Source organism: Pseudoliparis swirei, chromosome 9 (genome assembly GCF_029220125.1).
Source record: "Pseudoliparis swirei isolate HS2019 ecotype Mariana Trench chromosome 9, NWPU_hadal_v1, whole genome shotgun sequence".
Taxonomy (NCBI): domain Eukaryota; kingdom Metazoa; phylum Chordata; class Actinopteri; order Perciformes; family Liparidae; genus Pseudoliparis; species Pseudoliparis swirei.
In genome coordinates, this window is record NC_079396.1 from 13,570,395 (window position 1) to 13,586,198 (window position 15,804).

Below are 15,804 nucleotides of genomic sequence, written 5' to 3' on the forward strand. Positions count from 1 at the left end.
TTCAAAGCACAGAATGAAAGAGCAGTTCCGAAGCCGCCCTTACAGCTGTGTACTTCAAACCCCACAGTTTGTTTAATGTTGTATTTATTTCAACGGAGAGGGATCTTCCTGTTTCCTCAGGCCTTGACTAACATCTCATCATTTAGATTAGACCGTAGAGACACTTTGCATTTTACCAACTCAGCATAATGTGCCGCCTGCTCCTCTGGACTCCATCAGGGAATGTTAACACATTTCTTGTCAGCAATACATACAATCTGTAAACGTGGTATGTGCTCTATGTGGGGCGATGTTATTCTTGGGCCATGGCTGTTATTCTCTGCGTCAGTCTGGTATTGGTATTTTTGTCTGCGGTTTCACAAAGGTGCCACATTCCAATCCACTGTTACTAATTGGAAATATCTAGCAAGTGCTTTCACTCCGTATAATACAGGGATAGTAACAGGAGTCCAGACACTGTTAAACACATTTTAGTTGAGTCAGTTCTAATAGCCCTCTCTGGGCCATGACATCAGTGGAGGAATTCTCACTGATGTTAAAACTTCAGTGTACCCAGCAGACATGGATTAATAGAGATACTGACATTATGCAGGCACTCAGTTTCCACTCTTGCACTTTCTTCAGTCTGCCTCTGAACCTCTCTCTCTCTCTCTTCCCCTCATTCTGTAACATCTCTCTGCTCCCCATCCACCTTATCAGAGGTTAGCTCGTCTGAAGGTCCACAGGGACGCTGTGAATGTTAATAGCTGTTGCTGCTGAGGACTGCAAGCCACCCCTGAGTGGTGTTTTATAGCCCCGTGGCCAGGAGATGGGGCCATAGGAGAGGCTTGGAGGACAGTCTGACCTTATAGCTCCACTGCATATTGGCACGTACACATGGGCAGTACTTTCATGCTTTTGCTGCGACGCATTAAAAACAATAGAGAAATGATTGACCATGATAGTACTCTTGTAATATGACTGAAAGGTCAAGGCTAAGAGCATGTGATGCCTGGCGTGTCGTGAATCGAGTCGTTTTATCTGTGACACGCATTGAATGCATCTATGATCCGTAAAACTGCAAAAATAAGATACACAACTTTGATTGATGCTAATGAGGGCTCGGCATCATTACCGAGAGTAATAGAGTAAGTGTTATCAGCTCGGTTTACATGAGTGACAATATTAATTGTATGGCTTGTTGGGCTTTTCGGCAAAAATAATGTTGAGACAATCAGAGCATGACTCTGCTTGGGTCTCATCTCTTTCATTCAACTATATGAAATGAGGGTGAACTCAAATTAAATGACAATAAATAGTTACCTCCAGCGTTTCTGCACTAAAACCGGCATAAATGCACGATTAGCATACTATGCCAATGGAGACACAACATTATAGCAGCAGTTACGCTGAGAACGTCCCTGCAAGGAGATAGCAGCCTTCTCTCTTATTAGGTGATCAGTGCAGAGAGTGTACAGTCTTAATGAGACTCACATTGAGGGTTAACTGCCTCACAGCAAATGGCCTCTCCTAAACCCATATATAGCTTTATCCATCCATCCATTCTCATCCGCTTATTCCGGGGTCGGGTCGCGGGGGCAGCAGACCCAGCAGGTTGACCCAGACTTCCCTCTCGCCCGCGACACTTTCCAGCTCATTCTGGGGGATCCCGAGGCGTTCCCAGGCCAGCCGGGAGATATAATCTCTCCAGCGTGTCCTGGGTCTTCCCCGGGTCTCCTCCCAGTAGGACGTGCCTGGAAAACCTCTAACGGGAGGCGTCCAGGAGGCGTCCGAATCAGATGCCCGAACCACCTCAGCTGACTCCTTTCGATGCGAAGGAGTAGCGGCTCGACTCCAAGCTCCCTCCTGATGTCCGAGCTCCTTACCCTATCTCTAAGGCTGAGCCCGGCCACCCCACGGAGGAAACTCATTTCGTCGCTTGTATTCGCGACCTCGTTCTTTCGGTCACTACCCAAAGTTCGTGACCATAGGTGAGGATTGGAACGTAGACCGACCAGTAAATTGAAAGCTTCGCCTTTCGGCTCAGCTCTCTCTTCACCAAGACAGACCGGTACAGCGCCTGTTTTACTGCTGCAGCTGCACCGATCCGCCTGTCGATCTCCGCTCCATCTTACCCTCACTCGTGAACAAGACCCGAGATACTTGAACTCCTTCGCTTGGGGCAGGCACTCTGTCCCCACCTGGAGGAGCAATCCACGGTTTCCGGCAGAGCACCATGGCCTCAGATTTGGCGGTGCTGACTCTCATCCTGCCGCTTCACACTCGGCAGCAAAACGCCCCAGTGAGTGCCGGAGGTCATGGTCTGAGGATGCTAACAGGACCACATCATCTGCGAACAGAAGAGAGGCGATCCCAAGACCCCCAAACCTGACCTGCTCCACCCCCAGGCTGCGCCTAGATATCCTGTCCATGAAAATCACAAACAGGACCGGTGATAAAGGGCAGCCCTGGCGGAGACCAACACCCACCGGGAACGTGTCTGACTTACTGCCGAGGATGCGAACACAGCTCCTACTGCAGGCGTACAGAGACCGGATAGCCCGTAGCAACGGGTCCGGAACCCCATACCCCCGCAGCACCCCCCACAACAATTCCCGTGGGACCCGGTCGAAAGCCTTCTCCAAGTCCACAAAACACATGAAGACTGGTTGGGCAAACTCCCAGGACCCCTCGAGGACCCTTGCGAGGGTGAAGAGCTGGTCCACAGTTCCACGACCGGGACGGAATCCGCACTGCTGGTCTTGAATCCGAGGTTCGACCAGCGGTCGGAGCCTCCTTTCCAGTACCCTGGCATAAACTTTCCCAGGAGGCTGAGAAGTGTGATTCCACGATAGTTGGAGCACACTCTCCGGTGCCTTTTTGAAAATGGGAACCACCACCCGGTCTACCAGTCCATGGGCACTGTTCATGACCCTCATGCGACATTGAAGAGGCGTGTCAGCCAAGACAGCCCAACAATGTCCAGCGCCTTCAGCATCTCAGGCGGATCTCATCCACCCCGGCGCCTTGCCACCAAGGAGCTTTTTAACAACCTTAGCGGCCTCTGCCAGGGATATTGGTGCGACCCCCAAGTCTACAGGCACTGCCCCTCTAGAGGGACATGTTGGCCGGATTTAGGAGTTCCTCAAAGTATTCTTTCCACCGTCCGACGATGTCCCCTGTCCGGGTCAGCAGCTCCCCCCCCACGCTGAGAACAGCCTGGGGTAGACCCTGCTTTCCCTTCCTGAGCCATCGGACGGTTTGCCAGAACCTCTTTGAGGTAGACCGAAAGTCCTTCTCCATGGCCTCCCCGAACTCCTCCCATGCCCGAGTTTTTGCTTCCGCGACCACCGCAGCTGCAGCCCTTCTGGCCTGCCGGTACCTGTCAGCTGCTTCAGGAGACCCCTGGGCCAGCCAGGCCCGGTAGGCCTCCTTCTTCAGCTTGACGGCTTCCTGACCCCGGTGTCCACCACGGGTTCTTGGTTGCCGCCGCGACAGGCACCGATGACCTTCCGACCACAGCTCCTGTCGGCCGCTTCCACAATAGAGGCTTTGAACATGGTCCACTCGGATTGCATGTCCCCAACCTCCCCAGGGATGTGTGAGAAGTTCATCCGGAGGTGGGAGTTGAAGACCTCCCGGACAGGGTCCTCGACCAGACGTTCCCAGTTCACCCGCACTACACGTTTGGGCTTGCCAGGTCTCTCTGGCCGACTCCCTCGCCATCTGATCCAACTCACCACCAGGTGGTGATCAGTTGACAGCTCTGCTCCTCTCTTCACCCGAGTGTCCAAGACATACGGCCGCAGATCAGATGATACGATTATAAAGTCGATCATCGATCTCCGGCCTAAGGTGTTCTGGTACCAAGTACACTTATGAACCACCTTATGTTCGAACATGGTGTTCGTTATAGACAAGCAGTGGCTAGCACAGAAGTCCAATAACAGAACACCGCTCGGGTTCAGATCGGGCAAGCCGTTCCTCCCAATCACTCCCCGCCAGGTTTCTCTGTCATTGCCCACGTGAGCGTTGAAGTCTCCCAGGAGAACTATGGAGTCGGCAGGCGGTGCCCTCTCCAGGACCCCTCCCACCGACTCCAAGAAGGCCGGATACTCTGAACTGCGGTTTGGTGCATAAGCACAAACCACAGTCAGAGCTTACTCCCCGCAACCTGAAGGCGCAGGGAGGCGACCCTCTCGTTCTCCGGGGCAAACTCCAACACGGCAGCGCTCAGCCGGGGGCTTGTGAGTATCCCCACTCCCGCCCGGCGCCTCTCACCCTGGGCAACTCCAGAAAAGAAGAGAGTCCAACCCTTCTCCAGGAGCTTGGTTCCAGAGCCAACGCTGTGCGTGGAGGTGAGCCCAACTAGATCTAGTTGGTACTGCTCCCCCTCCCGCACCAGCTCTGGCTCCTTCCCCGCTAGCGAGGTGACGTTCCACGTCCCTAGAGCTAGTCTATGTCGCCGGCGATCGGCTCGCCCAGGTCCCCTGCCCAGCCTGCCGCCCGGTCTACATAGCACCCGACCCCGATGATTGTCCCTGCGGGTGGTGGGTCCATGATTAGCTAATTGATTTGTCTTCGACCTGCCAGTCTCGCTCAATGCGCCTCTTGACAGTGACAAGGATGCATTATTTATCTGCAGCAGATGGTCCTGATAGACGCACCCACATACACCTCCGAGCCAAGATGCATGCCCTGATGTGGGCTTGCTCAGGCTGCAAAGTCAGGAATGTCCAATGAAAGTGTCCAATCATACAACACCGTGTGCAGACTTGTTGAATCTCACTTGCTGTCCCAGCTCCTCTTCTCTCCTTTCTCACTCTCCTCCAAACCAACTCTCAGTCTGTGTCTTGTTGCAGCACCAATGACCCGCAACAATTGACCTGTTGCCTCTACAGGTTTCAGAATAATCAAAATAGTAATCATTCAGAGTGTGTTTGGGGGCTTTATCAGATCTTCTGTGCGCCAATGTTTGGCTGCAAGGTCTTCAAACCATTGTAACAAGAAACCAGAGAAGAAGAGTAGTGTGTGTATATGTGTGTGTGTGTGTGTGTGTGTGTGTGTGTGTGTGTGTGTGTGTGTGTGTGTGTGTGTGTGTGTGTGTGTGTGTGTGTGTGTGTGTGTGTGTGTGTGTGTGTGTGTGTGGTCATATCTGGTTTGGTTGATGGTTGATGGGGCAGGCAAAAGCTTGTGTGACTGATGATGACATTTGGTACATGGTGTGAACTTATGGAAGAGGGGGAGTGGGTCATCCAATCCTGGCTACATCTGGACAGAGTATGCATGAGGAAGGGGGATAGAGAGAGAGAGAAAGAAAGAGAGAGAGAGAGAGAGTGGGAGGAGAAAGCTGAAGGAAATGCACTACAGGGAAGCGTGAGGCAGAGAGAGAGAGAAAGCAGCTGAGAGGAGAGAGGAAGGAGGCTGATCAAAGGGGTGAAGCACTTGTTCGGTGGTGTGTCAGTGAGAATAGAGAGTTAGGGAGAGATTTGAGAAAATCCTTACAGCAGACACTTACTTCTTCTCTTGCAGCCTTTCAAAGAGAAGCAGAGAGTGTGCCAAAAGAGGAAAAACAAAGAAATCGTAGCTGGGAATGCATCACTCGGAAAAAGTGAGGTTTTTTCTTTTCTTCCTGAGTTAGTTTGTATTCAGCACTGACAACCGACCAGGGGGCTGAATGAGTGAGGAAGGTGCACCACACACTCTCAATCTCACACACGCTGAGCCTCAAACACACACCTATGCCAGCGGCACACACACGGGAGGACCAATGCAGCTCCAAGCTTCATCAGACACAGAGGAGAAGAAGGTGAGTACTTAAATGCTTGGAGTTCTTTCTTTCACCAGTGTGGGCACAACTCAAAAGTATTGTAGAACGTAGAGCTCCGAGAGCTGGATTAATCTGGCACAGTGCAGATTTTAGTGTGACTGCCATAGCGGTCCCACCGAGAGTTACAGCACAGTGCATTCCTCGTTGCTGGAGTCCAACCCCGAACCTTTTGTTGCTTGGAACTGATCAAACACACTAGAAGAAGAGAGCAAGCAGGAACAAGAAAAGGATGAACAACTAAAAAAAAACACTAGAGAGAAGTGAGAGTTCTAGAAAAAGACTGAAATATGGGGATGTCAGGAATTAAGGTGCATGTTGTTGTTGTGCAGTGCGCCGAGAGATGCTTGGATGCTGTTTGGTCTGTTTCTTCTCAGAAGAAACTCTGTGTAAACAAAAGGCAAGGAGGAGTCTGGCTCTTCGGGCATGTGGAGCTGTTGATGGGACTGCTGAGTGATGCAAGGGTCTGTGTGCTTTACTCGCATCTATCAAAGCTCAACACATTCCAACAGCTAGAATTGAAATGTTTCCAATACTCACTCAGTCCAATTTTATTAATGAAAACGAAAATGTGCGATGCATATGTTATACATTAAAGAGATTTAAATCATACTGATGCAAAAAAGCACTGCCAATTTGAAGGGCAATTGCTGACCTTCTTAAAATTGGTCAAAAGCGACCTGAGCTTTGGAAAATCCCTCTTCAGTTACATCACAAGGCTCAGCTCCTATTTCATGAGGTCATGTTTTGGAGAACAAATTTGTAGAGGCCATGTGAGCTGCCATCCAAAAAAGTGTTATTGGCAGCTGGGCGGTGTTTTTAACAGCTGAACAGACTGGATGGATCATAGCTGACCCACAGAGAACAATATGACTGGCTGGGGAGAAGCCCACATTTCATGCGGACAGTTACACCACTGAGCCCTTGTTAACTTGATGATGGGTCACAGTAATGCCACCGACAATACACTATTTCACACCAGTGATTCACTTGTGCTTGTATTGTGGGAGTTGGGGTCACATTGGGCATAAGTTCCAAAGATTCTGCAAAAACGTTTCGTTGATTTTTGTTCTCTTCAGCTGGTTTATTGCAAAGTCACAGCTGAGGCTCAGGTATGCGCCAATGTCATTGCTCAAAGACCGCCCCTTCCATCCGATGCATTTGAATTCACAGCAGCAGTCGAGCCGACTTCAGAGAAATAATGGGAGTCATGGAACGTGGAGTATGGGAAAGAAAGCCAAATGAGTAAAGAATGTGCAATGTGAGGATGTCCGGCCTGGGCCTCTTTCTCTCTCTCTCTCTCTATTTCTGGGTTCTTTCCATATCTCCCTCCCTTTCTCTCTCTAGCTGTCCCAATCCATCTTTCTCTCCCACTCATTCGCTCCTCCAGATGGTGTGTTTCTGTCATGTTGTTGTATCACCCAGCTAAATGTCTCGAGCCTCCTCCCTATTTAATTCTCTCTCTGTTTTAGCCTCTTTCTATGGAACTGCTGAGTAACATGCACCGTAAAGAAATTTCACTTTTAAATGACACTATGGTTCCGGGTGCAAGATAGCTTCAGTGAAAGTTTGGTAATTTGCCTAATTGCATGGCGAGATGAGCCAGATTGAGTCATTTACAGTCTGCAGCCTCCTCCTAACCAACAGGTTTGCAGCAGACTTGGAGGACTGTCTGGAACATTCCCCGAGTGCCTTATGAATTCAAAACACGTAGCATCTTATCCATTGTGTTCTTCAGGCCAGGACTTTACTTTCTCTTCATTCTTTTTGCAGATCCATACAGTGCCACATCATCTTATGCGTTCGGCCTGCTTTAGCTGTTGATATAGTGCCAGACAATTGTTTGTGGTGAAAATCCTCACCAGCCATTGACTCCAGGCTAATGCTCAGGTCAATTAACAATGATCACAAGATAAATGCTCTAAAGATTGGAATGGAGCCCTTTTGGATCAGTACAGGCAGGGTCTTTAGTGTCTGGGATAGAGTTTAAATGGGCGGCTTAGCCACAACCCCTTGTAGAGCTCCTAAAGCGGGGGGGTTAAATTTACACGATGTGCTTAACACAATGTAGATGATGGACGTCCCGGCTGAAACTATTAACACAGGGACAGTATGAACTACAAGCTGGTCAGGATCAGAAGCCTGAGCTTGGGTGCAACAGGTGTCTGAGTTGTATCCTTAACTCGACAGTTGATCACTTTTTGCTGAAAGAAAACACAGACGAGCAAACAATGCATTGCCACGTAATTCACACTCTACCCATGCATGTAGCCAGTTCGACCTTTAAATTGAGCCCAAAAGATGAGGGCCTCTCCACGCGACACTGCCCTCTACCATCTGAGGTAGAGGGCATGGACAGGCTTGTTTACTTGTAGCAGCAGGACTTCTGGAGCACATAACTGGAGTGAACGAGTATGAATGATAGCTCAAGATGTCTCTCTTTCCTTATCTCTTCCCTTGTTACGTTCTCTGTCAGATGGATCCTGTGCAGAAGGCTGTGATCAACCACACCTTTGGAGTTCCACTGATCAAGACAAAGCGGCCAGTCATCTCCTGTAATGTTTGCCAGATCCGCTTCAATTCAGAGGTACACAAATACAGTATAAATCCATCTCTCGGGATGTCTGCAATTCCTAAGTGCAATAATAGTGTTGGAAGACGCTCTATCCTGTTTGCTCTCCCGAGAGCGGGTGTTGACTTAGAGTGTGTGGTGCGTTTGTTTGGGCTGTGTTTTGGCAGTTGCGACCCTGTTGGAATTTAATTTATTTGAACACGGTGTGGAGTTAGTAGAAATAATCACTGCAGCACAAAGCCGAGAGAGCTGCTGCAGAAGACGAGAGAGAAAGAGGATTTTCGCCTGCATTTTCTAAGAGATTTTCTGTTTGGACTATACACATTGACAAAGCTTGTATACTATCTTCAACATGCCATGAAGTAGAAATCTCTTGACAATCAAAAACACTTTTGTTCATGCTTCTGTATAATTCTGTCAATCATTTAACAGTATGTTCATCTCTTGGTCCATATGGTGTAGTTTTAATTTAAACTCATAATGGTAGTTTAATGGCACATTATACCCCGGGGCAACCTGCATACATGACTAATGATAAATTATGGAAGTATTTTATGTGTTGCCAACCCTCTCTAAGTCGTTTCTTCTTGCTGTGGACAAATAGGAAAGAAAAATGACAACATCCGTTCCAAATGTCATGTGTGCAGTGTATAATTTGTCTGTGATACTATTCAGCAGCGCAGACTTCAGGGCATTAGGACTTCAGGGCGTTAGGACTTCAGGGTACCATCCATCCACAATACGCAGCACTAAGGAGTGGACCGGTGCTATACTATATATACTCCTAGGGTCTACAATTATGGTTTCCATGTGGTCAGGGAGCTGCAGGGCTGTAATCTTAAACCTACTCTTTGCAGATTTCTCTGCTGTATATCTTCACAGGCACAGGAAGCAAAGATGTTTACATAATGAAATACTTTGAGCCCACCTAGAGGTTGAAGTTAGGATATACAGAGTGTAATTTAAATATTTAACTTAATGGTTAAGCTGTTGTTTTAATGACCGCTATGTGTCCAGGCTCAACTGTATTTTTTCCACATCCGCCACAAAAAAATCTTTTTTAAACAAGCACAATGTGTATTGAGCATTTCTTACTGGAAAGGATGATACATACTGTTAATAGCAATAGGCTGCACTTCACCTCCCAAAAATAATAATTTAATACATCTAAATCAATCTGCCTACGTCATGGACAGATCCCTTATCCTCACAGTGCCATTCACACTACGCATTGTCTGGTGAACTCCAGGTATGACTTGCTTAATTATTCATTTTCAAGAGAGACTTGGGCAGCATAAAAACATTGCCACAACCATAAACATAACGAGACAACTGTCCCAAACTGTAATTTCCATAAACATAAAGAATAATAAATGTTAGATCATATCTTTTAGGTTTTTTTATGAGAATTTGGTCTCTTCACTGAAGCTCATGTTTATTTGTGAACATGTGGAACCGGCAACAGTATGCAGCCTCGTCTTTTCTGCGAGCTCCTGAAAAGTCAGACACATCACACACACACACACACACACACACACACACGTGAATCCTCAGGATTATGATATGCAGAACTACAGCACCTCTCTGCTGCCATTGTCACTTTTGCTTTCGGTGTACAGAAGAAAAAAGCCGACACTGCAGTATACCAGCAATGTCAAACTGGCTGCGTGTAATCTGTGCTTTCCTACTAAGCTCGGCTCACCATAAAATGCCTCCTCGCCCACACTGTTCTTTTACATGATGTCAAGTCAGGATGAATATTTCATGGGTGAAAATAAAACAGCTGGAAACCCTTCAAAGAATCCTGTGCTGCCCTCCCCGCCTCATGTCTCCAGGCTGGGGCTCTGTCTTGGAAGAGAACAACCATTTTGCCCATGATGCTGGGATTTATCAGTTTTCATATGCCAGCTGTGAGTTGATTGGCTTGTTCAAGTCAAAGAAAGGGATGTGGCTTACTGTGTGAAGTCATGACCCATGTGTTTGTCTTCAAAAGGATCCAGTTCTGCCTTCCTGCTCACACCCTGTGCTCCCCTCATTTCACGCATCATTTTGCCATCATCCATGCGTCCTCAATTGATCTCTCGCTCTCTCTGCCTCTTTCTTTGTATTTCTCTCTCTCTCTCAGCAACCATATTCCCCTCTTTTTATCTGTCTTCCTCTCCGATGCTGCATTATTTACAGCATGGAAATGCCTAAAATTTCCTGCCACTCCTTATTATAAGATGCATTTGTCAAGGGCATGGATTAGTGTCTGGCTCTGACAGCCCCAGTGCATCTCGGGAAAGTGGGAGCGGGGAGACATGAAGGGGAAGGAGAGGAGGGGAGGAATGGATATGGCGAGGGTTTTTCAACCCGCTGTACCTGTGTCGTGTGGTGATGTGAGGTGTTAAACTAGTGGTTTATATTAACCTTGATGGCATGCTGCACAAGTGACATCATAGGCTCTATCTTGCTGCATTGACCAACGTCACAGCTGCTGCAGCTCAACTATTGGCTTCCACACATCTATTATTCTATTCCTCTTCCTCTCTACTTCCCTGCCGCCTTCCCTCACTGTTTCCCGCTTGTTTATCATTCCAGTCTATCCATCATTTTTCTTTCACTTTTAACTTCCTCTCCTTTTCTTCTCCCATTTCTTCTCATCTGGAGCTGCAGCTGTAGCTATGCTGTAACAACACAGCTTTCCTATCAGAGTGATAGTCATGCTGGAACCCTCTGCATAATGAAACACAGGCATCACAGGTTGATGTTATGCAGCTTTTCCTCTCTATGAGATTTCTGTCTTTTATATCATTCCCATTCCAGCTCTTAACATAACCTCCCTTGTCTTGTTCCCTGGCTGTGCACCATATTGCCTCCATCTTCCCGTCACACTCTTTCTGTTCTCCTCATCAGGATCTCACACTGATGCTCACCTGCTCAGCAATTGATCCACTTGGCTTGGGGGGAGAGGCTTAAGAGAGCCTCTGTGGCGGCTTCGCTGTGCACCACCATGTACTTTCCTATCTCACTGCATTACTTCTTTCATCTGAGAGATCACCTCTCGGACAGCAGCAGCCACCCACCCCCCACACGACCGCCGCTCCCTTGCACCCACAGCTCTCTCCATCATGATCTGCAGCCTCTCTGGCATTGTCTCTCCGCGGCAACTAACCGTACCAGCAACTTGGTCATCATCTTTATCACTGGCCCCTCGATCCAAAGATCATTCAGCAATGTGACATGACACATCTGCTCAGACAAAATACTTGTGGAGACAGCGGGGAGCTATCTGACTCAAGTGCTGCATTGATAGAATGTGTCTCTATCAGTAAGGAGCCTATTTAATTTTAATTGAGGGACACTTAAACCATGATGGAGGGGAGATAAAGAGTGAGCGAACAGATGGCAAATAGGGTTACGTGGCGACACCGTGTCCCTCTACGAACGGGTCTGTGTCTGTGTGTGTGTTTTGTTTCACACCCTACTGTGAAGCCAGGCCACTGGCAGTGGCAGCTAGAGCAACCTTGCATCTCAAGTTGTTCCAGACACACATACCTCTGTGCAGACACACAAACATACGCAGACTAGACAGACTCCCCTGTTGTCCTGGCAATCTCCTGACGAATGAAGATTTGTTTACCCTCTGAACAAACACACTAGCCAGTAGCTAGCCTTTCATCATGATAGATCTCTGCACCATTTATGTTCCTTACTGGAATGCACAACGCCCTCCAGTCCATGACAACCTCCAGTGTCTATATTGCATTGTATCTTTCTATGATATATTGAAGACAGGGTTGATTGCATGTACAGTGCATCCGGAAAGTATTCACAGCGCTTCATTTTTTCCACATTTTGTTATGTTACAGCCTTATTCCAAAATGGATTAAATTCATTATTTTCCTCAACATTCTACACACAAAAACCCATCATGACAAAGTGAAAACTGTTTTTTGCTAATTTTTGCACATTTATTAAAAATAAAAAACGAAAACATAACATGTACAGAAGTATTTACAGCCTTTGCTCAATACTTTGTTGAAGCACCTTTGGCAGCAATTACAGCCTCAAGTCTTCTTGGGTATGATTTCACAAGCGTGGCACACCTATTTCTGGGCAGTTTCTCCCATTCTTCTTTGCAGAATCTCTCAAGTTCCATCAGGTTGGATGGGGAGCGTCGGTGCACAGCCATTTTCAGATCTCTCCAGAGATGTTCAATCGGGTTCAAGTCAGGGCTCTGGCTGGGCCACTCCAGGACATTCACAGAGTTGTCCCGAAGCCACTCCTTTGTTATCTTGGCTGTGTGCTTCGGGTCGTTGTCCTGTTGGAAGATGAACCGTCGCCCCAGTCTGAGGTCCAGAGCGCTTTGGAGCATGTTTTCATCGAGGATGTCTCTGTACATTGCTGCATTCATCTTTCCCTCAATCCTGACTAGTCTCCCAGTTCCTCCCGATGAAAAACATCCCCACAGCATGATGCTGCCACCACCATGCTTCACTGTAGGGATGGTATTGGCCAGGTGATGAGCAGTGCCTGGTTTCCTCCAGACATGACGCTTGGCATTCAGGCCAAAGAGTTCAATCTTTGTTTTATCAGACCAGAGAATTTTGTTGCTCATGGTCTGAGAGTCCTTCAGGTGCTTTTTTGCAAACTCTAGGCGGGCTGTCATGTGCTTTTTACTGAGGAGTGGCTTCCGTCTGGCCACTCTACCAAACAGGCCTGATTTGTGGAGTGCTGCAGAGATGGTTGTCCTTCTGGAAGGTTCTCCTCTCTTCATAGAACAACGCTGGAGCTCTGTCAGAGTGACCATCGGGTTCCTGGTCACCTCCCTGACTAAGGCCCTTCTCCCCCGATCGCTCAGTCTGGCTGGGCGGCCAACTCTAGGAAGAGTCCTGGTGGTTCCAAACTTCTTCCATGTCCGGATGATGGAGGCCACTGTGCTCATTGGGACTTTAAATGCTGCAGAAATCTTTCTGTACCCTTCACCAGATCTGTGCCTCGCTACAATTCTGTCTCGGAGGTCTATAGCTAATTCCTTGAACTTCATGGCTTGGTTTATGCTCTGATATGCACTGTCAACTGTGATACCTTATATAGACAGGTGTGTGCCTTTCTCAATCATGTCCAATCAACTGAATTTAGCACAGGTGGACTCCAATCAAACATCTCAAGGATGATCGGTGGAAACAGGATGCACCTGAGCTAAATGTTGAGTGTCATGGCAAAGGCTGTGAATACTTATGTACATGTTATGTTTTCGTTCTTTATTTTTAATAAATGTGCAAAAATGTGCAAAAAACAGTTTTCACTTTGTCATTATGGGTTGTTGTGTGTAGAATGTTGAGGAAAATAATGAATTTAATCCATTTTGGAATAAGGCTGTAACATAACAAAATGTGGAAACAGTGAAGCGCTGTGAATACTTTCCGGATGCACTGTATATATTGTACAAGAGCCTGAGCTGGTTCAGTGAGCAGCTGAAGACGATCACAGTATTTATGTTGAACTAAGGGCCCACATATGCCAGCCTCCCACTGATAATGTGTACTTTCATAATGGGCGTGTGTTATAGGAGGTTAGAGAGTGGGCTATCTCACTGACCCCCTGTTCAACTCTCTGGCATGTCTGTCAGCAGGGCTGCAGTAATACAAGCCGGAGCCAAGAACTGTCAGGATGTATGTAGATGTTTAGACAGCAGACTATGTCCAGGATGTTACAACTTTGAGCTCAGCAAATACGGCAAAAATAGACAAACGGTTGATCCAGAAACAGATTTTAAATTAATAATAAATGATCATGCAGCTTATTGAGTCTGACAATACGATGACTAAGGGACAAGGGGGATAGACAGGTCTGGGCCTCGAACATCTCCATCACTGCATCTTTTTGTTCCCAAGCTTGTTATCCCTTCAGTCGTCCACTGTAAACCTGCCTGCTGTCTGTGGCTCAGAGTATAGGGCCTTTAATCATCATGACAAGCACATGTGTGTGCAGGTGTCACAATGTGTCTAATCAAACCTGCAATGTTTTCTTCACCTGTTGGCATTGCTGTTTGCTCACAACATAAACATGTGTGTTGTGTCTGTCTTCTCCTATAGAGTCAGGCAGAAGCCCACTACAAAGGAAACCGGCATGCCAGGAGAGTGAAAGGCATTGAGACCTCAAAGAGTCGCCCCCACGAGGGTGACAAGCCTCATACTGTGCCCCCCACCTCCTCCCCGTCTCCGCCCATCGCCCCTGGAACTGTCCTAGACATCGGACCAAACAAAGCGGGTGAGACAGCAGAACATATTCATGACTAGGAACAGAAAAAAGCATCTCTGTGTGGCCCGATGCAGTTGCAGCAGAGCTTATTGCCAACACAGTCACACAAGCCAAAGAAACCATTTGCACTGAGTTTCACTCCTATTCACTCCTATTCTTTCATTAATGGTAACTCATTGATGATGATAGTTAAAGTGTATTTAAAATCAGACTACTAATGTCTCTAAGGTCCCTTTAAAAGTGGGACACAAATAAAGCAATGTGTTCCTTTCTGTAGCTCCAGAAACTTACGAATACATTAAGAAACTAGAAAATGCATTTCCTACTGAAAATGCGTTGGAATGCTAACATCTGAAAGCTTGAAGCTGAAAAATAAAAACTAAATTGCTGAAAATGTTTGAAAATAGCTGAAATATGAAATGAATAACTGAAAATCTCTGGAAATAGCTAAAAATCTCTGGAAATAGCAGAAATATTTTTATAAAAAGCTGAACATAGGTGAAAATAGCTGCCAACATCTGAAATAGGCTGAAAATAGCTTAAACATCTGAACATATCAAAAAAGGAAACTTCCTGCTGAAAATGTTGAAGCACAAACATATTGGTTGGAAATGTATAACTGGAAAAGATAAGCAGTCAGTTTTTTGTGATGGGGGCGGAGCCTGTTTTCCGTTACGGGGGCGGAGCCTGTTTTTTGTGACTGGGAGGAGCCTGTTTTCCGTTACGGGGGCGAAGCCTGTCTTTTGTGACGGGGGCGGAGCCTGTTTTTCATTCCGGAGGTGGAGCCTGTTTTTCGTGACGGGGCGAAGCCTGTTTTTCGTTCCGGAGGCGGAGCCTGTTTTTCGTGACGGGGGCGGAGCCTGTTTTTCGTTACGGAGGCGGAGCCTGTCTTTCGTGATGGGGGCGGAGCCTGTTTTTAGTGACGGAGGCCGAGCCTGTTTTTCGTGACGGGGGCGGAGCCTGTTTTTCGTTCCGGAGGCGGAGCCTGTCTTTCGTGACGGAGGCGGAGTCTGTCTTTCGTGACGGGGGCGGAGCCTGTCTTTCGTTCCGGAGGCGGAGCCTGTCTTTCGTTACGGAGGCGGAGCCTGTTTTTCGTTCCGGAGGCGGATCTATAGCATTCCAACTAATTAACTTCACTTCAAAGCAGTGGGTCCAAGTCAGATAGAGTTAGTACACATCT

At 47.5% G+C, this 15,804-nt stretch overlaps 1 protein-coding gene across 5 annotated transcripts in view; it reads left to right on the forward strand.

Annotated features, from left to right (window-relative positions):
* znf385a (zinc finger protein 385A) overlaps positions 1-15,804 on the forward strand; it is a 56,235-nt gene that overhangs the window by 27,596 nt on the left and 12,835 nt on the right. For 2 of the 5 annotated variants that reach the window (XM_056423589.1, XM_056423593.1), the window contains exons 3-4: positions 8,283-8,393; positions 14,459-14,633. In XM_056423589.1, the coding sequence (XP_056279564.1) occupies positions 8,283-8,393; positions 14,459-14,633 (286 nt within the window). Of the gene's footprint in view, positions 1-5,414; positions 5,789-8,282; positions 8,394-14,458; positions 14,634-15,804 lie in introns of those variants that run through there. The other 3 variants (XM_056423590.1, XM_056423592.1, XM_056423591.1) reach the window with 3 other exon arrangements.